The 26,555-nt window shown below is 40.8% G+C and overlaps 1 protein-coding gene across 6 annotated transcripts in view; it reads left to right on the forward strand.

Moving 5' to 3' along the window:
- The window catches only part of PAX3 (paired box 3), an 81,917-nt gene that overhangs the window by 24,643 nt on the left and 30,719 nt on the right, over positions 1 to 26,555 (forward strand). For 2 of the 6 annotated variants that reach the window (XM_075098329.1, XM_075098334.1), the window contains exon 5: positions 19,378 to 19,386. The exons of 3 other annotated variants lie outside the window; for them this stretch is intronic. In XM_075098329.1, coding sequence (XP_074954430.1) covers positions 19,378 to 19,386 — 9 coding nt within the window. Of the gene's footprint in view, positions 1 to 19,377; positions 19,387 to 21,314; positions 21,324 to 26,555 lie in introns of all 6 variants that reach the window. One more of the 6 variants, XM_075098333.1, reaches the window with a different exon arrangement.

Consider the following 26,555-nt stretch of genomic DNA (forward strand, 5'->3'; position numbering starts at 1 on the left):
TCTGTGGCAGTAAGTGCAGAACAGCAATTCAGGTGAGTCCCTCCTGCCTTTCCTCGAACTCTTGAAATGATGGTGATGTTTCGTTTGGTCACAGTGACAAAAGAAATATTTTCTGCAATTCAGAATTGGTGGTTTGGTCAAGACCAAATAAATGCTGCCGTTCTCAGCTGGGAGGTGCTCGTGGAGCAGCCTGCTTCTATTGAAGTCAGCGAGCTTCTTGCTGGTTTAATGGGAGTAGAATTGGGCCCTCTGGGCTGAGTGCTTAGGGTAGATTACATCATAGCATGTGCTTTGGGGTCACAGCAATGGTCTTTTGAGATTAAAGAATTAACATATGGTCACATTCTCATTCTCTCATATGGCTTCTAATTTTACTTGAAGATGGTTTTATTGTATGTGTGAAAACTAGAAGCCCCTCTTCTGTAACTGTCTGAAGTGTTTGGTTTTCGATAAGTTTGTCACTGAACATTTCCAGACCAAAAACCCTCAAACCCTTTACTTAATTTGGACTTAAGGTTAAGCAGATGTACCATGAAACTTGGGGGGGAGGGGGGTGAAGGGGATTTTAAAAACAAAACAAAAACAAAAAAACCCACACATAAATCCTCCTCTTGAAAACTTTGGAATGTCTGGTAATTAACTAGGAAGGATGAACTTTATAAAATAAAAATTCAATACAGAAAATTTTGGAAAACGTGTCTGAAGTCTTTTGGCACTTCCAGGGACTCTGTTCTGGTTACAGCTAGAGGCCTTGGGAGAGCGTCTCTCCTGCTGCAGAGGAGCTTGAATGTTGACAGCGCAGTTAAGCTTATCTAGGTGCTTTCCCACAGATTTCAGTTTTGTTAGAAATTCAGCCTTGACTTCAAATTTTTGTGTTTTCTAAGATCTGATTTGCTTTTCAGCTTCAATGTTTTTTAAAAAAAACCCTGATTAATCGGTTCATCTTCACTCCAGTTTCATTGAACTTCTGTCCCAGGAACTTTCTAGACTCCTAAAGAAGACGTAAAGATTTTGATAAAATGTCCCAGCAGCAGGTAGGGCTCGGGTGGGAGATTAATGAGGACATTCCCACCTGCATTAGGCTCTGTGTAAACCCTGTGAATGGTGCTTTCATGGATGTGATGTCCCCCCAAACTTTAAGTTGGCTGAACAATGATACAATTTGTATTGGGAACTCTGTGTTGAGTACGGTATAGGGAATGTATTGATACAGGTTGAACATCAGGGTTTCAGTTACTGATAAGGCCAGGAGATCAGTCTGGGTAGTAAAGAGCAGGTTATATTGGGTTTGGGACTCTATTTTTGCATGTAGTACCTAGATGGTAGGGGAATGTTGTTCTTCCAAGTTTTAGTTGGGTATTTTTACTCAATTTCCTGAATATAAGATTAGATAATGACTATTAAGCACTAAAGTATTTTGATTCTTTTTAATTATTGTTATGCATTTTATTTCCCCTTGTTTTGTTTAGTAACAATAATAATTACATAAAACCACTGTCAGTATTGAAATACTTTGTCTAGCATTTACTTCTGAAGTTGCAAATAATAGGAAAAGCTGGATAATCAGAGTTTAAAGCTGGATGGTGAAGCTATTTAGGTGACAACCAAAACCAGAATTAGTATTGAAAAGACTACAAAAAGTCAAGAAGAGTTGAATGCAGTTATCAAAATGGTCTTATTTGCCACAAAAATTGCAGGAAAATACTGTCCAGGAGCCCATGTGTCCCAGGCAGCACTGGATGGATAGCTAACTAATTATAGGGGAGTAGTGACGGTTATGTTTGTGCCCCCGTCAGGTGTGAAGTGGTTCTTATCTATGAATGGTGCTGTTTTTTGCTTTATATCAGTAAAGAATTTATGTAATACAAGACATTAAGAAATCCATTTGCTTATTTGTTAAATTCTATGGTAGTTCTTGGTAACTCAATAATGATAATCACAAGAATAAAGAGTGCCTATAGTTCATGAAATATAGCCATTTAACTATTTTTATGGTAATAAGATGCCTTGACTAATATTTTTCTGGTTTGCCTGTCAATTAGGTTATTCTAGAACAGTTATTACTGCAACACTAAATACATTTTATGTACTGATAGAAGCTGGAGTGACAGAATAGACAAAATAATGACTAAATTTAATAGGTAAAATAATTTTTACCTGTTTTAATGTTTTGGGTGGTTTTAATGGAAAAGGGTAAAGCAATGTTACCTGAACATTAATATTGACAGAAATAATCTAAGGTATTTATTTTATTAGGTTGGTTCTTAGCATGTTCCAAATGGGAAGTCTAGCTATCCTTGTTGGAGATCTGTGCTCTAACTCCAGATCTAGCTTTGCATATGCCATTTATACAATATAATCAGGCATTAAAACTGTGACACTTGGCTGTATTTCAAGACTGTATAAATGAATAAGAGCAACTTGTGTCAAAGAAGATCTATATGAACTGTGAACAGCATTGTACTGCTAGTCAAGAAAGGATAGTCCACATGTTGGGTAATTATTCCAATAATGTTATAATTGTGGCAATTAGCATGTGGGAAGATGTGTTTGACTTGCATTAGTTTTGACCTGATGTGGGTCAAAACATAGGGCCTCGGCTTCAGTAACGATGATGGAATGTCTATCTCATGAGATCCTTCCTAGTGGTGAAGTTGGGGCTGTGCCAGCTTTGGGGCCCTAATGTCTGTATGTAAGCCGCATCTTTTGCTTGTGAAGCTAACAAACCTGGTGGCACCTGGCTTGACCTGCCCCCCGTTTTTCTGTGAGGCCATGGCATGGAGGAGGCTGCTCTGGGTGCGTGGTTTGATGCTGTGAGCCGGTTAAGCAGCCAATCCCTCTGCCTTGAAGCAAGCCCTGAAGTATGGCTTTACCACCTTAAGACCTGAGCTTGTACCATGTGTCAACCTGCTGCTTGGCTCACTGTCCCTGCAGCCTTGCTCTTAAGCGCACTGCAGGTGCACATGTGGAAATCATTCTCATTACACGAGTGGAGGTGGCGTATAAGTCACTATTTCTAAATGTAGTGTGACGCAGTTTCACTTCTGATACTCTACCAAGACTGGCGTTGCAGAGGAGTCAGCTGCGCTGTGGTTTCTAGAAAAGCAATTCAAAAGGGGCAGTATCTCTTTCATTACCAGCTAATAGTATAATCTAGCCTAATGTACAGAACTGTCTGTGAACATTTGAAGGTGAGTTAAACTAATCTGAAATATGGAAAGTACAGGGTAAACTAGTTAATGTTTTTTGAAAATATTTCAGAAAACCTAACGCTCCTGAAAAGAAGTGAATCTGGTGTTAGAAGAATGGTACAACCTTGGTGGTGTTTGACATTTACTGACATAAATTTTGGAGTTAATCTGAAGTTTCTAGGGTCTTGACTAGTGTTAGAGTAGGATCAAAAATCAGGCTAGCTCAAAAAAACCCCAACACAATTAAAAGTTTCAGTAGTTCTGTTAACTTAAGGCAGAACAACTGAGCAGTTCCCTAGCAGGCTGCTTGACATATGGCTTTATATTCTGAAAAAGACGCAAGCTGGCTATGCTAGTGCTGGCGCTAAAACTTCCAAGCCATTTCTGTCTCTCTTCTGCAGCTGACACCTTTCCATTCTTCTCTTGCATGCTTTTTATTACTATGCTTCTTCCCTCTGCTTCACAAATGTGAGATACTTTTCCAGTGTTTGTCAGTAAGTACTGAGTTTCCAGGTCAAAATTGTTCATGTACTGGTGAGTAATAAAGATTCAGAGCCGGGAATGGGGTAATGGGCACTGTTGCTGAGCAAGGCAGGAGTAGGGTAGTAGCAGAAGGGTAAAATAAATAAATAAAATTAAAAAATCACAGGAAGTGTCAATGAGGGCAAGCCTTGTGACAGGTTGCACATAGGGTTAGGCTTAAGTGTATGCAATATTAATGAGAAATCCTTTTTGAAGATATGGGGCTAAAAATGTGGTCTGTGTTTCTCTGGGCTGTTTGTACCCCTACAGTGTTTTTAGTTATGGGACATACCGGCACAGTTCCTAATGTGAATGCACTTATAAAGCACTCTTACGCTGTTATGAGTATAGCTAATCCTCTTTCATGGGGGGATAACTCTGCTGCGATAAATCTACCTTGTATTTGTTAAGTTATTATTTCTGTGCAAAGAGAAGCTTGAGTGTATAAATAATCAGAATTTATAAAGAGGACACCTGTGAACTTCTTGTTTCTGTATACTTGCAATGTGGCTGTAATTGCAATAAAATACACATTAAAGGTTCTCATTTTAATTTTATATTCTTGGTATTTTAAAGAGAAAATAGAAGACTCCATAGGTAGGATTAAGAAGCCAAATAAGTTTTCTTAGTGCAGCTTCATAGATTACAAATAAGCAAAACCAGCCAGTCAACCAGACAAAATCCCCCAAGTATTGAAATTTAAAACAAAATATTGGAGACCTTTAGGCAATTAAGAAAGCTAAGCACTCGCACATTTTTAACACAGTACTGAATGCATTAGTAAAATGTAAATCAATAAATAATTTAAGTATAAAATTTGTTATTACACAGGCACTAAAATGCAAACCACTGAACATACTCTGCCTCAGAAAAAATAAGCAAAGTTAATGTGCTGATTCCTTTTCTTTATTCCTTATTGCAAAGTCAGATATTTTTTTTAATACCTCTGGAAACAACTGTATTAAATGAATTTGTATCTTTGGTCTAGAACTAAGGGTGAAAGTTTAACCCTTTTTTTTTTTTTTTGTGTGGAAGGTAAGGGAAACAAGGGGGCTGGAGCAGAAGCTGAGCTGCAGCTCTGCAAAATTGAACCCCAGCATTTTGCGGTGGGTTAATGGCCTTACTAACACAACAGGGTGTTGGTTGTTTTTTAACACATTCAGCCGCCATATTAACTTATTTTCTGTTGTCGGGATGTTTGTGTTGTTTTTTATTTGTTTACTCTTGTTTGTTTGAACTAATCACCACTTAAGTAAAAGTCTCTTTGCCTTGCCCTGCCTCCTCTTCATGAAGCATTTAGCCATGGTGACCAGTCAGGCATAAAAACGTGCTTATCTGCAAATGAATGGCAGCTCTTTGCTTCATTAAAGCCTCTTTCTCTTTTGGCACTCGCATTGTGACCCTTTGATATTAATTCAAAGGGCAATTAAAGAATGCGGCCCATCTTTGAAGTAAAGCATTCAGGGCAAGGAATGGGATGAACCTGGGACTCTGATGGACTGTGCGTATTCAACAGGCCTTTTCAAGGCAGTTTGAAGTGACTCAAAGAAAATGGGCAGGAGAAGGTCAAAGAGAAAAAAGGGGCTAAAGAAACAGTCTGTATTTGTTCGAAGTATTAGCCAAGCAAACTGCAAATAGCAACAAAATGAAACAGTTAATAGAGCAGCCAGACAGAGGCATGTCAATCACTTAACTTGAACAGCATTGGACTAACCAAGGCTTCAGTCCACTGTGTTATCTAATTATCTTGGGAAAGCCAGTAGCTGGAAGTAATAGTATTGTATTTCTTTCTGCTTACTGCTCAGAAAAGGTGATAAATACTCACTGCTTCATAATTATTCAACATATATACATAAAGACTGGTGGGTTGGTGGATTGTAGGCAAGCTGCTAGTAGAAAACCAACAAAAAACCCTTCGCGATTAACCTGAGATGCAGAATGTGAGCATTAGCATGTTTAAAAATCGTGTAAGGGTTTGCATATGGAGCAAGCTAAGGCACACATGGTTTCCTCTGGAGCAAACCTTAAAGACAAACACATTTACAAACCTAGGAGAGTCGTTTTCTGTCTCTTTCCTCCAAATATATTTTTAAACCACATATAATGTTAAGGGTCAGGCTTTAAACCACAATAAACAATGAGATTAAGAGCCCAGGCTGCAACTTTCCTTACTTAACATATGCTGTTGTACCTAAGCATTGTAGCACACATGGTATGAGATTCCTGCCTTATTTGCCCTAACAGGGTAAATTAAGGACAAAGTTTCAGATTTGCCTCACAATTTTCTTTGTATTGTCGGTTAAATTACACCCATGGGGCTTAATTTTCCACTGGCCTGAACTTACACATACAAAGCAAATACACTATTTGCACAAATGCATGTGCCCAAAACCAGGCATATTTTAAGGTCCTGGTGTATGAAAAGATTCCTGGGTTTATCTTCATAGTTGCAATAAATTGTCACCGCTATTGAAACAAGGAGATAATAATGAATTTGCAATATGAGAGAAGTGCTCTAGTCTTAATCCAGTTGATGCAGAATATTGTGTAATAACAGACACACGGGCAAAAGTGTGTGGCGAGGCCATCTTGGAATACACAAAGTTTTACAACGTTGCTTAACTACTTGTATAATTTTTTTACTGTTATGCATAATGGATTTTAGTTGTAAAGAGTGGCTGTTGCTCTGTATGGGCAAAATCTGCTGAAAGGCTTTGCGTTGGTTTGAGCGTGATGCTGTGATTGCTTTTTTGTAAAAGTAACTTTGGTGTCCAGCATGATCTTGTTTGGTCGAATCCCACTTGTGTTAATACACCCTAAACTGTATTACAAGATTGGGCGGTACTCTTGGTTTTATTGGTATAACATGGTAAAGAATTTGTAGAAAAAAATGCTCTACACACATGAAATGGACAATGTAAATATGATTTAATGCATGTTAAAAAAGTACTCCATGAACAGCTGGTAATGGTTTATTGTGGGGGAGAAGGAAGAAATAATTTTTTTGTTGCTGTTGTGGAGAAAACAAAAGCATTGGCACAGTCAAAAATCACTTTTGTTGAGATCTTACATGCTAAATTTTAACCAGAGGGACTTTTTTTTCCTGGCTACATTGCACCCTTCTTTGAACTTCAGTCTAACAAATAATCTAAAGAGTATTCAGTGTGGTTGTGCTTGTATGAAGGGTTCTACCATCATACAAGAAGAAATAGCAACTTTTCTTTTATAGTGGCCACTGTTTGTTTTTTTTTTTTAAGGGGAAGAAAAGAAGACGAATTCCTGTATGCATCAGGCATAGCATAGTTTCAAAGCTAGATACTAATAGAAAAAAAAAAAAGGCACTATATGAACACCTCACTGCCTAAGAATTCCAGCTGGAGTAACTGTACAGAACCGATGTCGTCTTTCTTGTTTGGTGTGGGTCCTTCCTGGTGTCCATGGGGTTTTATCCATAGTCCATTGGCATTAAATCCATTAATTGATTTTGTTTGGTTTTCAGAGTTTGGACCAGATCCCTTACAGGAGAAATTTAATAATATTGAAACTTGATGAGGGTAAGGCTTTTATAAGGATCCCTCTGAATATACCAAGACTGTTTATCAGAATTATTAGCAGCTGAAAATAGAGGATTTCTAGAAAGGGTGTGAAGCCTTAGCTGGTGCAAGCTGCCATGCCCCATACCTCTAGCTGGACTTGGACTAGAATGTATGGCAGTGGAAATCCTGTTCGGTGTAGTTCCCTAGCTGGTTTGGTTTCATTGCCTCTTTCCTTTGATTTTTCAGCTGTTTCCAAATATTATCTAAACTTCTTTCTTCTGCTGCAAATGGAAAGTGATCTGTTCTAACTTCACGGGAGTAGCTGTATTTGCCTGGAGCAAGGAAGGGTAGTGCATATCCCAGAGGGATTGTTAACTGTGTTATTGGGTAGCATACCAGTTCAATAGGTTCTGCTGATTTATAATTTGGAGTGTAGGACTGAAAAAGGAAGCAACAGTCTTCATGTTATGAATGGAGCAAAGAACGGATGGCTGGATGGAATCAGCTGAGCTGGAAAAAGAAAACAGAAAGCATTACTGTGAAGTCCTGTGGTGTGCATTTCCTGTTATTTGAACATACAAAAAACAACTTGGGGTTTGAATACCCTGTTTCAGGGAAACTTGGAGGGCCAGCACCCCAGTCTCAATCCCATGAGCTTCAGGGAGCTTTGCTTCTTCCTTAGACTTTGGTTTCAAACAAAGTGAGCTCTGGCCGCAGAGCACATCAGCAGGATGGATGCTGCCCACAAGGGCCTCACTTGGAGCAGGTCTTCTCTCTTTGGTGCAGTTGTGTCTACTCATGGTTTAGTCCTACAGAAATCTGTCTGATCACCTGATCCAGAGGAGCAATCAGGCCCATAACCCTGAAAAGGCTCATCCAAAAACCACACTGGGGTATGTTCTGTTCTGGAAGCAAGAAAGAGCATTTTGGGTCTCTTCAGGCATGCATAAGGATTAAAAAAACCCCAACCCATGATTGCTGCTGTTTGTCTGGTAGGGTTTCCTAGATGCTCTGTGAGTGTGACAGGTCCCTGTGTCCGTGGGGTGAGAGTGCCTCAAGGCTGGAGGCTCCCCTGGGCTGGCCCCTGGCAGACAGCAGGGAAGGAAATACTCTCACTTGTCAGCCTGGGGACCTGCGATGTGGGGTGAGTGCTTGGGATGCAAGCACTTTGGATGTGCCCCTCAGGGCAGCAGTGGGATGCTTGGAAGCACAAAATTTCTCCTCTGGCTTTTATACCACCCCAAATCGGTTGTGTTCACCCGCTGCAGCAAGAAGTGGAACCTAAGCGTGTCATCTTCTGCACTGGCTTCTGCCTCTCCTTGTTGATTCAACTGCCTGATGTGTCCCTGCCCTTAGATCTCTTCAGTGAGTGTTGGTGGTGTGTGGATTTGCTTTTCTAAAATGCAAATTTTAATTTTTAACTGCATTTTCTTGGACCTTTTCGGAAATATTTTTGCTTAGCAAGAAAACAGAGCAGCTCTAAGAATATAACATCATAATTGCTGAGGCTGTGCTGCATTTTATGAACAAAAATAAAGGCTAGTTGCTTTATTTTGCTAAAACCCCTCATTTGCTGTGTCCCAGTGCTCCTTCTTGAGACTGGAGGCCTTTTATTTGATGGTGTTCCTTACCAGACCCTGATTGCTATAATGCTATGTGTGCGACGTACACTTGATACATCATCTAAGCTCTGGAAAGCGTTCGTTCTCTTTGTGCGATCTCTCAGTCCTGATGTAAAACAGGCAGAAGCGGAGCAATTCCTGCCATAATGTAACATGATTCCAGGAATTAGAAATTTCCATCTTGGAACGTACCAGGAAGCGGCAGCGGGGATGGGCTGATGGTGGGGTCCTCACCCTCTCCTTTAGTACACAGTATGTGTGTATGGCTGCTAAAACAGAGGGTACAAAGTGTAGGAAAATATGTACATATATATTTAATTTATTTTGTTTATACTTTTTTGTGTAGACACAGAAATTTCTCCTTCCAAGAAGTAAGTCTAAAAATGTCTAACACTGGCTAGAAACTGGCACCGAGTGTCTCAGCTGAGGAGCTGGATCCCGCTGATGAGGGAATTGATGGAAGTCTTGTCACTGGCTTTTGTAGCTGTGGGATCAGATCTGAAGCGTGCTGCAAAGTTATCTGAAAAAAGTTGTGAAGCTGCAGAAATATACAGATAAATCTGAAAAGCAGTGCCCAAAAGGAGGCTTTTGAGAATATATTATTGTTCATGGGGCGCTTTTTTTTGAAATGTCAAGGCACTTGAGTATTACCGGGAGTTTTACAAAGCTTGAAAACAAAGGATTAAACTCTAAAGGAGTATCTTTAGGTATTTTTTTGTACTCTGGAAAGCTACTAAATGAAACTAGCATCTCTTATACCCAATTTCGGATGAGAACATGTTAAAAAGAGGCAAAATGCTTAATAAAACATGACTAAAATTTATTGATAGAAAATAAGTTTTTTCCACTTGTAAACAATTGACTGGGTTTAGGAATCAAGTCTGGGGTCAAAGGGTCTTGATGGCCAAGTCAAAGGTCACCCAGAGATGTATATTAATGCATGTCAGCTTCTAGATCCTAGAGTCAGGCAGTAGTTCATAAAAGAAACAAGGCATCTTAAGAAGAAGTGTTATTAGCAAACATCAGGTCAAAGTTTATCTTTGGGTCAGTGTGTACTGGAGGATCACCCATTCATGTTCCTAACACAGGCATTATCCTTAAAGCTGCCTTGGTGCAAGGTGGTAAGGGAAAATAAATATGAAGTTTTAACTGGGGAAACGTGATAATTTATCAGAACACTTTGAAGTCTGAGACTTAAATTGAGAAATCCTAACAGAGAAAAGGAAAATGAGGATTGTATTTAAATTAGTTTTGGGTTTTTTGTTGAGGTGTGTGGTGTGGGTTTGTGTCTCCTCCCCCCCTCTCCCCCCCCCCCCCCCAATTCAAAATCTAAACCATACTTTTGTATGGACATACAGGATTCTCAGCAATGTCTGTGCGCTCCTTCCTGAGCCAGTAGAGCTGATGCTATAGGGGACAGACATGGCTGTCTTTTCAAAGAACCAGTATAGCCAACATCAAACCCTTTGATGTGGAGGTATTGTAAATCTTTCCATGTGATCCTTCCTGGAAGCCATGCATTTCCTAAGAAGCATGTTGACCAGTTCATCCCATTTACAACGCTACTCCTGCAGCTCTGCTTTCTCCTCTTCCCACCGCCTTGGGTGTGGGAACCCCAGCGCCCAGGGCAGCCGGGGGTGCTCCGCCACTCAGACCTGGAGGAATGCTCCCGCTGCGCCGGAGCACACAAAGGCTGCCTACTTGCTTTGACAAGCCTATGCTGCAGAAAATCCTTGCAATCTTTTGTGCTTCATGGTGTTGACTTATTTTAGTTCCATGCAAAGATGCTCCCCATTGAAACAAGTTGGTTTTTTTTTTTAAAAGTGGAATATGGTTCTTTTAAATACTGTTATTCTGGTACCTTCAGGAGGTACTTTGCCTGACTTTCTGAAGAGATTAGTTTGAACAGTGCGACTTCGGTTATGCTTTGGGAAGTGAGGCGAAGAGCATAGCTGTAGGAATAATAAATATGACTGTTCACTAAAGCCGATTATGTTTGCATTGAATGGTGATTAAAATATAATGTGCAATGATAACTGGGTATTTCTGAGAACCAATGTGACAAGAAGTGACAGAAAAGAGATTATCTGTTAGATTTTTACTTGCATAGTGTGACTATTGTAGCCCTGAGTTGTGCATTTAGTACATAACATTGTGCCCTGGAGAGTCCTACACTCCAAAGACATCAGTGAGCATAATGGAAAATCTTGGTGCGCTCATGAAAACAGTAATGTGTTTGCTGCTCCTCAGTGCAGTTATACCAGAATAGTTCCAGTCTCTTAATTAAATCTTTTGGTAAGTCTTTCTAAATTTTGTGTTGATAAAGTATATGAGGAATGTCATAAGAAAAAATCTTGAGCTGTAACAGACAAGCTTCAATGTTTTGGTTTTTTTTTTTTCAAATGAATCACGCTTACTGTCAGGCCCTGGCAGCTGGACAAAACAGACTTTTCTTAGGAGCATGTCATATTTTCTAGAAGTTTCCTGACTTCAGCTGGAATTCCTGGCAGGAAGTAGGGGTAAAAAGTGCCTGTCCCCACTGCCATGAGCAGGGCAGCTCCCTGCCTCAAGGAAGGGCTGTGTTTCCTTAGCCCCGCGGGAAAGGCTGTAGCCAGACATCTCTGGGTCCTCTCTGAGTTTCTTCACTTCATCTGCGTAACTACCCTCTACTGGGCGTTAGGACACTGACTTGGAGTGTGGCAGAGCCAAGTTCAAATGCTTGGGGCTCTTTTGGGGGGTAGTAGTGGAGAACTATTGAGCTTTTGTCTGGATTTTTTTGATCTGTTTGTTTTTAAGCACTCATTGGACCTTTTGAAGAGTGGGAATGGAGAAAGAGCTGCTGTGGGGCAGGCGTGTGCCCATCTCTGGTCTCAGAGACTGTCCGGTGCACAGTTGGTTTCCACTCTAAAGCATCCTGAATGAGTGCCATGACCACACGCCTCTCCCTGTAGAGACAGATGATTCCTTCTCTCTTTCCATTTTTCACAAAAGACTTTAACGAGATTTTGTTTTTCCGCTAGGAGAGAATGGGGGAGCTGGGGGGAGAAAGCTTGGAAGGAGAAATGTGAAACGAGGAGAAGGGCAAATATTGCCTTCCTCACCAAGTTGCAGCCATGGTCTGAAAGCATGAAATGACATGAATTAGAAACATACCCAAACGACAGAGCAGCCGAACCTTTGCTGGTATAATCTGTCATGGCTCCACTGAAGTTAGTTTGAAAGACTGTCTGTTCCTAAATAGGTGCAAAGGCCCTCCAATGAATTGTGTGTTACCATAGGAAATCATATTAAAGGGAATGGCATTTTAGGAGCCTGCAAGTCGTCACTTTTAATGGTAGCTGCATTGAGTTTGATATAAACACTCAAAAGAGTTTTCAGGACCGACTTTAACTTTGTTTGTGAGAATATCTGTACTGCTAAACTGTAAGTTTAAGCCCTGTAAAATACTTTGTGCTAGAGCCTGGTCCTGAAGGAGGTCTGCTAATTAATGTGAGCTGAGCACTCACCCCATGTCATGGGAGCAGACTCCTTAAAAACATGTTGTACGTGGGGTGCAAAATTCAGAAAGCCAGAAGTTTGTTTAGTGTGTCGGTGGACTCAAAGGCTGAGGAGGAGGGTGGGAATATTTGTTCCTTCAGTGGCTCAGCAGGACCAAATTTACTTCTAAATCCATCTCCCTAATTCTTGTTGTAAAAATTAACTGAACAAGCCCTTAGAATTATCAGAAAAGAATTAGAAGCTTATCTTGCTCCCGATGAAGCTGATGGCAACATTAGTTTACTGCAAGATGATGGCCACTAACATAATAAACAATTACCTTAAAAGAGGAAAACAACTGAATGCCAATTAAGGCAAGCCTCAGACTGACAATGTTCCATTTTTCCACTGTACAGAGAACAATTTATGGCCAAAGGATTACTTTGGAAATTGTTTTGAATTCTGCCCTTTAATTTATTAAATGAATCCTTCTTAGAGACTTGATTGCTAATTCACTTTAAATTAAAAAAGCCCCACTGTCGATCTTCAGGGGTCTATAAAACTGTCAATATGGCTGTTAATTTAGGTTTTATTTTTTTCCTTATGGTTTAAAGCTTAATTGCGAGAGCTGGGAAGATGCCATGGTTTTGGATTTCAGGGACTCAAACAGTGTGTTATGGGTTTCAGATCCCATCAGAAGTCATAGGGACCCTCCTGCTGCTGCTTCCATGTCAAGCTGGAAAAGCTGCAAAACTCTGGGGAGGAGCAAGGGTTTACCGAAAGTGAGTCCCACCTGGTTTTCATGATGGAACAACGGATGAACCAAGTGCCTTAGTCTAAATGTCCCTCAGCTTTGGGTGGGTCTGGATCCAGATCAGGACCTGAACTTTGTGGCTCCAGCTTGTCTCTAATTGAAGCCATGCAAACCCACACATTTCACATGACTTTGATGCAAAGCCATAAGTAGGCCCATTTTTTTTAATTCAAAATTAACTCTAGACTTGCTCAGAAAGATCACAAACCTTCTGCTGAACCTTGATGGTCCCAGGTAGTAATGAAAATTCAAGTCTCCAATACAATAATGTTCCTGGAGGGGAATGCTGCTTGTTTTTGCCATTCTAGTTAAATGTGTGACTGCTCTGACACAGGCAATGACGTCCCACTTGCTGTGAGTCAGTCAGAAGAGGGTCTAGACTCTTCCTTACAGAGATCCTAATCATTATTCTTGTTTTAGATCCTTATACCAATTTTGTGTCTTAGAACAGTATAGGAAGGATTCTGAGCCATGTGGGATTGAAAAAGCAAGACAAAGATGACCATGGAAACTAGAATGAGGTTCTGTTATGATTGAACCACATTTGCAAACCTTTTTTCCTGAGCAAATTGCAAAGAAAAATATGCATGTTTTAAGGAGACTTTCAAAGCAGGTGCAGGGATTTTAGCAATACAAATTCTGTTACCTTAACGTAACAGCATGACCATTATTAATTCTAATGGCAGAGGCAGGATCATCTCTGGAGATCACAAGCAGAGCATTGACTGTGAGGTTATCTGCTGCACGTATTGGTTAGTCCGTTTATACATGATGATATATATTAGAATTAAATGAATGTTGACCAAAGCACAGCCTGGGTCAAATTTGTTGTGGAAAGTATTATTTGGTAAATGCCTTCAGACTATGATTTGGAAATTCTAACTAAAGTGTCTGAATAAGGTAATTGTCACTGAAAACATCGGAAATGTTTCCAGACCATCTGTTGCTCAGCCACTTGTTATTTGTATTGCTACGGTAAACAGGAGCCCTGCTCATGGCCTGCCACTGTGCTGGGAGCTGTACCAACACAGATCTTAAGATGTCCTTGTGAAAAGGACATAATGTTATAAGCATACGAAGATGCTTGATGTACCATTAGACTTTCAAGCAGAGATGGAGGCTCTCGAGCTCTATGGTGGGCAGTGGTCTCAACCCACTGATACCTGAACTGCAGCAGAAATGTTGGTAAGCTGTCGCAGTGATGAAGCCTCTCTATTCCTATCAAATTCAATGTCTGTAGTGACTGTGAATGTTCTAGACTTCTGCTGTGAGCCTAAAGGCACAATATTATGTGCTGCCAAGGATGGAGAAACATGGATTACTTGGCCAACAGTAGCTGAAGGCAAAAAATTCACAAACGTGGCTTTTGCTGAGTACCCCTCTTGCACTTGTTTCTGAGATTTGAGTTCCTCTTGGCCAGCATTAAGCCTGAGACCCTGGATCTCCTTATCCTGTTTCTCTAACAATAAAAAGGAAGCTACTTAGAAAAGCTGCAAAAAGCTTGTTTCTCAGTTGATCTGTTTCCCTTTGCAGACACAGGAGGCTGGCTGGGAGCATGCAGCTTTTATTCTTTTCTGCTTCTCTGCTATTGTGCAGAGTTCATTCTGGCAGGCTCCCCCATATGCATCTGGGGCATCTGTCAGGCCCTATCATCGGGTTCTGTCCGGCCCTGTTGCAGGCCAAGTTTTGACTTCCTAATCTGTGTTTAACACTTTGTGGCTCTCAGCAGGATTTGACCCAAAGCAGATGGAGAATTTTGTCTCACAGTCCTCAGGTGTGAATTGTGGAAAAAAGTAATATTTTAAAAATTTGCTGTCAAATAGAAAACAAGTGCATAATTTTTGCTGAAGTTGAGTGGGTGTTGAATACTTGCCTTTTCTAAGCTTCCTAGAAAAGCCCAATAAAATATTACTGTTTGCCTGCATAGGTAGGGGGAGGCGGGCTGTGTGTTAGTGGCTGTGCTTCTTCCAGTACTCACCATGGGAGTATTTCTATTTCAGACTGGATTTACAAGACAAGAGATGGATTTCATGCAGCCAAACCCAAGCGCATGTTTTAGGACATGTTATGGTTTCATACAGTGGCAGGCAAATGCCAAGCACCCTGGAGATGTGAAGAGTCTGCTTTCAAAAAACTCTCTTGCTGTTGAATGTGGTGCAGTATTAGGAGGATTTCAGTATTTTCAGAGAAATTAGATACAATGAGAACTACTTTTATTTCCACCTAAGAAAGCACTCTTATTACCTGTTTTACTGTGGAGCTTTTAAGACTCTCACTTGCAGTGTTACTGGGCTCCTAGCATCACACAGGTGAGTCTTCACAGGCTGCGGTGCCCTCAGTTGTGTATGAGTGGAACAAACAGGGACTTAGTTCAGTAGTGCCATAGCACTGAAAGGCAAGATGGAGCAGAAGCCAGAATTTTTATAGCTTTTTAGTTGATATATAGCTTTTCCCAGATCTCTTTTTAACACCCCTCTTCTTTCCCCTGTAATGTTGAGGACCTCTGGGAAACAGAGAGGACCTTTAAATAGATGCTGTCAATTAACCCTACAACCGAACAACTTAAGATAGCTGATTTTAGAGATCAAAAGTTGTAGCTAAAAAATTAGGTATTGTAACAACTTTTCTGAACTCGTGTTTGTGTTTTGGCAATTTTTTCTCTATTTTTAAAAATGACAAATATGTTTGGGACAATTTTCACTGTTATCTTAGAAAATTTGCCTATTATTGGGGGTAAAACCATCAGCTGTAATGAAACAATTAGTTTTCAGTGTGTGGGAGATCATCTAACAATGAACTCTTCCTCATACTCCAAAAAAAGCACATGCTGTTTCATTGGGTTCTCATCTGGGAAAAAGAAACTAAATTAAAGGCCATCTACCTTGTGTTTTCTGTGCATGGAAATTCCTGATACCTGTGGGTGATTGGAGGATTACATCAGAGTATAGAGTTTTGATCCAAAGGCTGCTGAAATAATGAGATTTGCATTTAATATTTAGGATGAAGAACTAGATTCTTCAGTGTCTCTTCCACTGGGAATGGCAAAGCAAATGAGTGTTAGTATGTGTGGTTTTGTACCTTACATATGACTTAAATACTGTCTGTTTAGACAATTGTGTCACTAAGTCATTGAAACTCCAGGTGCTTGTGTTGTAGGGACACTAAATGCAACATGTATGTATCATGGTACTACCTTGATCTGTGTGCTTGGGATATGAAGGATACTACAGCATACCTGCTCCTTATAAAATGAAAGCTGCATTATTTTCTCTCCTTGTCTTCATACCAGATGATTGTTACTGTTGGTCTTAACAGAAGGTGTGTTTTACATTTTTACACCTGCACGCACAGTTTGATAGATTATGCCCTAGTGTGTATGCACTTACAGATGTACTCTGTAGGTAAGGTGTGCCTGTAGTATATTTTGGCAGTGGCAAGGATCTGTATGTTGAGGATAGTGTGTGTAGCATATTCTGTGATCCTTAAATCTCTGAAAGTGGAAACGGCAAAAAAAAACCAACTCTGATTTGAGGTAGGAAAGATTCAGTTTGAAAGTGTTTAACAATCTGTCAATTTTTTGTCAGGTGTGTCAGCAACTGCAGTACTGCAGAGCTCTGAGACATTTTGGAGTCCCACAACACCTTGTGTTGTGGTGGTTTAGCCCCAGTCAGCAATTAAACACTGTGCAGCTGCTCGCTCACTCCCCCCACCCCAGTGGAATGGGGGATGAATCTGAAGAGCAAAAGCAAGAAAATGCATTGGTTTAGATAAGAACAGTTTAATAATTAAAATAAAATAGTAATAATGGTAATGATAATAATTATTATGACAATATTATATTATCATTGTTGTTATTAAAAAGGAAAATAACAAGAGAGAGAAATGAAGCCCAGAAAAAAACCCCACAAGCAATGCAACCGCTCACCACCCACCCACTGACACGGCTGGTCCCTGAGCTGCTGTTGCTACATCCCCAGGCCAACTCCCCCAGTTAATACACTGGGCATGATGTCATATGATATGGAATATCCCTTTGGCCAGTTTGGATCAGCGCTCTTGGCTGTGCCCCCTCCCATCCCAGCTTCTTGTGCACCCAGCAGAGCATGGGAAGCTGGAAGAGTCCTTGACTAGTATAAGCATTACCCAGCAACAACTAAAACATCGGTGTTGTCAACATTATTTTCATACTACGCCAAAAACTCAGCACTTGTACCAGCTACAGTGAAGAGAATTAACTCTATCCCAGCCAAAACTGTGACAAACCGTAAGCTTGAATCAGAAACAGCAAGGCAGGGTGAGATGACCTGAGAATGGAAAATAATCAGAAGTTAGTGAGAAATGGGGATCTGGCAGCTTGTGTTGCATGTCTCAAATCGGACCTGGGAGGCTGTAATTGCAGGTGGCATGCAGGATTTATCCCACATGCGTGATGTGTAGCCGAGGTGTAATATTAATAGCTGTGAAGCAGTATAGATCCAATAAATACAGGGTATATTAGCTGAATGGCCCAAGACAGCCTCAAATCCATTAGACTGTTAGAAACTGAACAAATATTTAAGCCCAGCCTAAAATTTTATCCCTTTGCTCAGGCTCTTCAATATTGTGGTTTATTTAAATGCTTACCTTAAACTTTTTAGGAAAATGCCTAGATTTTACGTTCTGCTATTTTGCATTGCAGCAGAGAAAGCTGGGAAGCGGGCAACATACTTATTAGTAACTAAAAGTCCATAGTTTTAATTACTGATAATTTGGGGGTGGTGGTGGTGTTGGAAAAGGCCAACCACTGAACTCCCCCAGAACACTGAAAACCTCATCACAGCCCTTTGCCAAAAGCTGCACCCTAGCCGGAGCTGTCTCTGACCCCACAGAGAGCAGTTGGGAGCCAGCAGGCGTTTCACAGACCATCCTCTTTGGGACTGCTGTGGTCCGTGGGTTAAATAAAGGTTGGGTAGCGCTGGTGTAGAACAGTTCTTTAAATGCTTGTGGGAATTATATTTTAAAATAGGTTGAAGATACTTCCCTATCCCCCCCAAATCAAAGTAGCCTTATTTGTTGCTTAATTGGCCCAGTTTATTTAGATTTGCAGCTTTCTGGGAAATGTTTTGCAGTCAAATTTTATTGGGAAGTGCTTAAAATCATAGTTCCTTTTAAACAGCTACACGATACAAAGTACCATGGTGATGTCTGCTAAAATTAATGTAGTGAAGGCAATAGTTAGGCTAACATTTTTATATTGGCATAATTAAGTATTATGTAAGTTGTGCTTACCATGGATTGCACCCATATCAATACACGTTTCATTTCTGTGTTTTAAATCTAGTTAATGTCAGGCTTATATAAAGAGGCTTGAGGTCAATTAAAACTTTATTTCATTCTCATTCCTGAACAAATACTCTTTGAAAATAAATAATATTGTGGACTGCGGAAAAAAAAAAGAAACAACAGAGTTACAATGTGTTTTGCAATGTTAGTGTCCAAGCAAAGCCTACAGCATATACCAACAGGCAATCTGCTGCTTCTGTCTTATTTGTATGGAGTAATAGTTAAGGAAAGCCAGTGTGTTTATCTTAAAATTTGAGGCAGTAACTTTTTCAGTTTTTGGGGTTGCTAATAATTCAGAGAGACAGTAATAAATGTTAATATCTGTACAGGTTTCAAAGCAGGAAATTTGTATATGTTTAGTCAAATAATTTTTGACATCTCTACCATTAAGCACTCACCAGCCACCATTGTTCTTGTAGGTTTTCAAGAGCATTTATCAGCATCTGTCGACAAGTAGTAAATGAGAGCGAATGTATGGGAATTACATATGTCTGTGGTGTAGAGAATAGATCAAGAGTGACTCCCAGCTGGATGCATTTTCTGTGCTGTAAAGGTGCTGCGGGGCTCACTGCAGCCCAGCACGGCACATCAGCCAACGTCAGAACAATCAACAGAAGAGACTGATGTTGGGCTTTTTTCTGTTTTCCTTCGAAATTAACTCCCCATGTTACTTTTGAATAGATAGCAGGCTGTATACCTTGCTTCATTATTATTAGTAAATCACAGTGTTAATCTCTTCATAGCATTGTGTGGTGCATGGAACTTCTTTTTTTAATCACCTGAATTTCAGTTGTTTCAATGTCTGCCTGAAAAATAGAAAATATCTTGCTTGAATTTCTCATGCCCACTTATAATCTGTAATACGATAATGGTATGGTCAGGTGGCATCTGAGCTCCAGTAGGTTTTGCGGGGTTGGTTTGCTCACATTTCCGAACCAGAGCAGTCTGGGTTACGTGTAGGTGTTGCACCATGAGCTCTCAGGTGAACAGTCACTGGCAAGGGTAATTAGAGGATGGTGCCAGGAGCATACTGGCATACAAACTCTACAGGGCAAGAGACGAATTGAATCTGCAGGTGACCAGCTTTTGGATGGACTCAGGTTAATTCCTGTCATGGCATCACAGGCAGTATAACAAATGAAAGCACTGTGTACTCCAGAAAGCCTCAGTCACCGAGGAGTCGTGCATTCTATGCTGATGCTCAAAGCAGGAGCTGGGAATGAAGAACCCTGTGGAAAGTAATACAAAGAGGTGCTGAGCACCTTACTGCTATCCCATTGTAACTGTGCAAAGTGTCCTTTCATCCCAAATACTGGAACAACTATAAGGGCAGAGAGTGTCTTTGGCCAGTGGGACCAGAGGGCTCAGTAGCCAGTAGGACCAGGTCCCCTGACAGAAGATGATGGATTTTGAGGTCAGCACCCCAATTCTTATGTAGTTGTGATGGGAGTGACCTTGAGTTACTAACAGATTTGGCTGTAAAAGAGACATGTGGCAGGAGTAGGTAGTACCTTGGAAAATCAATTGCAGGAAAAATATCTGGTGAAAAATGTAACATTCTTTTATCGACTGAAGTCTGGAAAATGGGGGGGGGGAAGTCAGCACTCTTAATTTTATTTCACAAAAAAGCCAGCAGTCTTCTGTAAAGTGATTTCTAGAGGAATTAGTATTCAATGACAAAATGCAATATTATGCTTAAAAAAGAAAAATAATTCGGCCATTCCAAGTCCTGAGACTGATAAATAGAGATGACCATATAACTCAGTTTAGCTCTATAGTAGGTAAAAGTGGCTTGAGGGGTGGTCTGGCTACAGCTGTGGGTTTAAGAAGAGATGATAGCCTTGGTTTCCCATAGAGACTTTGGGGACTGTAATGTTGACATTGAGATGAAACTGTCTACAACATCTTGCCCTGTCACTGTTTGTCTGGTTTGAATCAAGAATGTATTAATTCAGGTGCTAGAACTAGTTGAGAGAGCTATGAAATATATTAAAACATTCTCAGTATCTGTACTACATTTTTTTTCTTTCAAAATGTTTTAGCCATTCTACAAGTTGATCAAAACTCAGTGAAGCAATGCAGAGCAGTTTTTGAAAAATGTGTGTTACCTTTTTTGGTCTTAGTGTGCCCAGTACGTTTGATCAGCTTGTATAACTTCAGGAATTTTGTCTGCATGTTGTTGCAAAAGATTGAGCCAAATACAATTTATAGATTTTTTTTTTTTTTCTTTCCTTCTGAAGAATCCACGCTGCCTACACAGTGAGAGATTGCTGACAGCTCAATTTGTAGTGCTTTAACCTGCTAATACAGTCTCATTATTTATCCAGAGACTCCTTCATTTGCTTTATTTAATTTCTCAGCTGACAAACTCCATCTCTCAGGATACTCGATGTTTTCAGTCTTAAGTGGTTACCAATCAGCTCTTCCATCAGTTAATACCAGCTTGAAGACATGATGCCAATCTTTTCTTAATATATTCTGGGATTTGTGTAAGAGATTTAGCTTCCCTCTTAAGTATCCCTGACTTTTATATAAAATGTTGCCTAAAATATCAACTTCCTAAAGGCTGTTGAGAGCGAACCTCATCTGGATTTGAGTATTTAGTTTCCTTCACATTTTTCTAAATTTAGGAGGCAAAGTTGGTGGTTGCTTTTTGGTTTGGGTTGGGTTTTTTGTTTGTTTGTGGGGATTCTTTTTGTTCTCTGGAAGTTTTTCCTTGAAATTTTCTAGCGTTCTTTTAAGTGAGAAGGCAAGATGTTGCAATGCTTAAATACAGTATTCTTGTTCACAGAGTTACCACAGCTGCTCTCTGTGGGAAGGGTTGGAAAAGCCCCCAGATGTGGGCACTCGCGAGCTCCTGGTGAAAATCAATGGGACGTGCTTGTGACTCCTCTTCATGTTTGTCAAAAAGCCCTCCTCTCCAAGTCAATAGGCTGTATTCAGAGAGACAGTCTGGGGTGACTCAGAGTCCAGTGACAGTATGATCGTAGGGCTTCGTGCTGGAGTGCTTTGTCATGCCCAGCGTTATCACAGTGCTGGCTCCCTCTCGCTGAACAACTTCCCTGGATCTGCTGGGAATGATGGGAGAGACTGAGCAAGGCCTTGCCCGGATCAAGCTTTGCTCTTACACCAGTGGAAACAGCAGAATAGTCCCTTGAGGCCAGTAAACAGGAACCATACCAAGTCAGCAAGCAGTCTTGTCTTTGTGGGGAAAACTGTAGCAATTTAACTTGTATTTAGTCATTAAACCTGAGTTAACCCTTGTGTGGGTGCCAGTCCCAGAAACCACAGGAAAAGGTCCCACAGGCTAGACGAGTTTTACCAAATAGCTTTTTTTTGTTTATTTTGTTTCAGGTAGTGCAGTTGCTCAGGTAAATCTGTTTGAGGGTCTGACTTGCCCTGGTCTGGGCAACTGAGTCGGGAGGAGGGGATCTGTTTATCTGCCATCCCTTGGTCAAGTTTCCTGGGCTATACATGCTCATGTGTGTACACTACCTGTACAACAGGATCTGAGTGCTAACTGTAGTTGCTTTGTCTTTAGTTTACAACTTAAAATAATAATTATAGTAAATTCCCAATGTGAATTTACAGGAGTGAATCTTGAGAGTGGGATCAGGCCCACATGCAAAGCTGTTAAGTCCTTTAATGTTACTTGTATCAACAAAACAAATCTCTTTTTGGTAGAGGAGGTGGGGGAATAAGAAGTAATTTTTGTAGTTGTATTTGCAGTTTCTTCTTCCCTTCCTTTCACTCTAGAAATTCTTTGTCCTTTCATGCACAGTTGAGAATTAGCCATTTATTCTTAGTGCTGGCGATGCAGTCTTTGATATTTAAAATGGAATGTGTTCCTTTTTGATGCTCTGTGGTTTTGAATGAAGTACATGCTAGCAGACTAATGGTGCAGAACAGTTAGGCACTGGCCATTTTTTTTCCTTTCCATATTATTTCATAATTCAAAAAAAATTTAAATATTCTTAAAAAGAAGAGACTGAATTTTCTATTGTTTGTGTGGTAAAATTGTTTTCACAGTGTTGTCATTCTCTTCAAAGTTGAAATTGTTGAATAGCTATGAGCTGTCACGTTTTGTGTAAGTTATAACTGCATCAAGCTGTGCTGACAAAATGTCCCTGCATAACTGTTAATATGCATTGTCATTTTAAGCATGAAACAGTTTAGCTAATGATTTATCTCTTACAATGCAGCACTAGGGGCAGCTGTATGATTTCTCTTTAGCAAGTCAAGTAATTTCTTTAACAAAATGTTAAGCACAGATGGGCCATAGGCTGTCAGTTAACCATTATTGTGCATGCATCTGCTTGCCTTCAATGCACTGTTTTATGTATTCAGCCGCTTACTTAGGCACAGCTCTCTGAAAAGCGGAACCTACTCTGATTGGCAAATAAAATGTTCATTTGTCTCTTCTTCCTATTGTTTTGTTTTGGTAACACATGTCAGCAGCTCAATTACCCAGTTCATTAACAGCTCCCAATGGACATGATGGCCAACCCATGATAAGGAGGGCGATTGTGGCACATATGGTCAATAATAGCCTGTCTCTTGGTAATTGTAAATAAAAGTCACTGTTGGCCATTTCCTTTTACTGCAGCTACTGTTTTCCTTTTCACTTTGCCGTACAAAGCACATTTCTCTATGTGAATCAGCACAAACAAAATAAAAATACCATCCACTTCTCTCAAGAAGATCACTTTCATCACTGTTGTGGTAGTTGTTTCCTTTCTGTGCTGACTTTCCAGCCTAGAGCTCACAGGAGATGGGGTTGCTCTTTTCCAATTCCAGTAACCAATTAATTACTCTTATTAATCAGTTTACTTAAACAGCAACATATTTTCTCCACATTTCTCTCATTCTCTCATTGCAGACTTTTGTAAAGTGCCCGTGGAGTTTAAAAAAAAAAAAAAAAGCATTTACAATGTTTTTGTAAGTATGCCCTTTGCAAATAGCAGCAGTTTTCAAAGGAGTAATTGAAGTGTGACTTAATCCTTGTTAGATAAGCGATATTCATGTCTAGAACAGAGGCTTGCTTTCAGTTTAGTTTCTTGATCTTTAATATATCGTAGTCAAAATGGCAGTAGAAAGGGTTAAAAGCAAGTTTGCTACTTGTTATTATTTCATATTATACTAGGTATTCTGTTGCTTTCTAGCAAGGTAGAGAATTTTCTCATATTTGCTGTTCCTAAATTTTCACTTGTAATATTGAAATAGGAGTATGTAGCTGCATTAGCATGTTTTATCTTAGCGCACCTCTGACCCACCAAGAAATCTTTTGTGGCTTCTTGTTTTTTTTTTAAAAAAAAAAAAAGATTTTTTTTTCCTTTTTCCTCTCAAAGAGGAAGAGTCCAGCTGCTAACAAATTTTGGGCTGCAACCTAACAGTGAAACTTGGTGTGCCCGAGTCTCCCCTCTGACCTCTTCCTGTTGATGGTGAAGCACAGAAGGTGAATGGTGAATTGGATAAAATTGCAGCTCTGAGTCCTGGTAAACTTGTGCTTTGTTGGGAGCACTGCAACCTAAAATTTAGGGGTGCTTTTTTTAATCTTGGAAGCATACTTTATCTTATATAAACATGGTGTTCAGTTGTGGCCTCTTAAACAGCTCACAGGTGGCTGAGGGGTGACTCCAGACCCCCTGAGCTCATACCCCTCTGCCTGCCATACTTATAACTGATCTGTAGTCTCCACCTAGGGCTGCAGGCACTTGGGGAGTTGTTGAGTGTCAGAGTTTATTTGTCCTGTTTTGATTAGCACAGACCTGGCAGGGCATATTTTCTTCTTAATGGCTCCTTGCTGTGACAGTGAGGTTTCAGGAGGAGGAGAGGGGAGCCTGGCATCATGTTTCCCCCAGTGGATACAGCAAAATGAAGGGCTGATGTGCTGGGAAGCGAGTTGGTTGGCTCCAAAGTCTTCATTATATTTTGTATGCAAATATGAGCCTGCCCCTAAATGGGACTGCTCAGAGGAGAGAGGGGTGCTGCTAGTAGGAAATAAAGATATTGTCTTGTTTTCCTGTGGACTTTATTTTGAGGAAAGAAAGGATGCCTGATGTGTTTCTAGTCTGTCGACTGTTAAAAGGCCAGCTGCTGAAAGCCTACCCCAACACAAACAAGGATCCAGGGAGGAATGCACTGCTGGCCACCTACCACTGCTCCCAGCCCTCGCAGCAAGCCAGCACCAGAGGTTTATTTAGTCAGTGCCTGGAGTGACTTTGACAGCCCACATCCTGGGACAGTTTCCCTGTCTCTTCCTCCCTTTCCTCTTGAATTCATCCACAACATGGAGGGTTGCATTTGAGCCCCCTTACCTCTGGCAGGGAGAGGAAGTCTTGGAGGGATGCCTCCAGGTGCTGAGGTTTGGGGAGGGGGTAGCTTGGATTAACCCCTGCTGTGCATCCCCTTCACCCTGGCTGCCCTCCCCGGCCCCCCTGGCCCACAGCCCCCCTCGTCCTCCGCAGTCTCCTTTGTGCCTCCCGCATCCTGCCAGGCAGGTGTCAGAGCCCTGAATGCGGGCAAAGGCCCTGCTGATGGATACCACAGATGGAGCGTGGAAATCGGTCGAATAGGCCTCAGCCACAGGCCATTTCTTAGGACTCAACAAAAGCCTCCAAATAAGTCAACAAAAATCCCAAAGATCACAAAGGGAAAGTGTCATTTGTCATTTACTGTGGGTTTGTGTGGGGGTAGCGGCCCTGCTGCACTCCTCCTCGCCTGCACCCGAGTAAACATGAGGGAGGTTAGTCGTGTCTCTTTGGGCCTGAAAGGCTGTGGGGATCAGGAGGCCATCGGCAGCCCAGCGGTACCCACTGCCTCCTGGGGCAGAACGCTCCTCCGAGCCCGAGCGCTGGGGATGCTGTGGCTGCAGCCTTAAGTAATAGAGATGTGGCATGAGGGGGAGAGCCTGTGAAATTAATCTTGCATAAATAAAGAAATGGGAAGATCCAGAGAGGGTAGCAAGCAAATAAAACTGCCACTAGAACCCTCCCTGGCCTTTGGTATATTGTTTTTTTTTGGTCTTACTTTATTAAGATCCACAGCTAGACAGAATTTATGTAGGGCAGACCTCAGGTTGTTATGCTTAGAGGGAGAAGCTGTAATAGTTTATTAAAAAATTTCCTGGTGACTGAAAGATTGCCAGAGAAGTTATGCCTTTGCAGGTTGCAGAAGGATAACCTGTCTGCCTGTGTTTGTCAGGTATGCTGTGCTGCAGCTGTAATGTATGGGTTTTAAATGGTTGTCATGTTTTTGTTACTTAATTATTCAAACGAAATGTCTTGCTGAGAGGAAGAACAACCCACAGAATGACCTCTTGTGCGTTATTTTGTTGTTCAGTTTTTGCCCCGACATGTCTGTCTATGGTGTTTGGAAAAGCGATTGGTGCAGAGGTCCAGGTGACCAAATGCCTACTACACTGGGCAGAGGTTTTTTGCATATTGTGGTGGTAACTGGCATGCAGCATTTCCTCAGGCCACCAGACAGGTCACGAGGGGTTAAGGGACAAATAATTGCTCTTTAATTCTGTAATTCCTTCTTTAACTAAACTTCATGGCTCAGCTACTGGTAGTGCTTTTGGCTGCCTCTTCCATTTTGAGCAGTGCAGTAAGAGGAGTAGTGGTGATCCCAAGGGGTCTGGCTGGGGATCTCCCAGGACACTGATGGGTGTCCTTTCCTATTTATAGCTTGAGGGGTTGGAGTATTAAGGTCATTAGGACAACTGTAAAGGTTAGCAATATGCATGTTGTGTGTCTGTGGAGGTGATGGAGATAAAAATAACCTAGCTAAAATTTGATCACCGTTACCAGTGCTGAATAGTATCTTTTTATATCATGGAAATCTGTGGATCTATCAGTAAGATACTGTTTAGCAAAAGGGCAATACACTATGGCTGTTGAGCATATATATAATAAATATTGCTTTTTTTTTTTTTTAAAGGCTGAAGTGGGCCCAATTTATGTGCTTAGCCAGTATTCTCATTGGCTTTTCACCTATATACAAGTCTAATAATGGTATTTTAATTGGAAAAAAAAAAGAATAAAATGTTCCTTGAAACTAACAATATTTA

This window comes from Phalacrocorax aristotelis, chromosome 7, assembly GCF_949628215.1.
Source record: "Phalacrocorax aristotelis chromosome 7, bGulAri2.1, whole genome shotgun sequence".
Taxonomy (NCBI): Eukaryota; Metazoa; Chordata; class Aves; order Suliformes; family Phalacrocoracidae; genus Phalacrocorax; species Phalacrocorax aristotelis.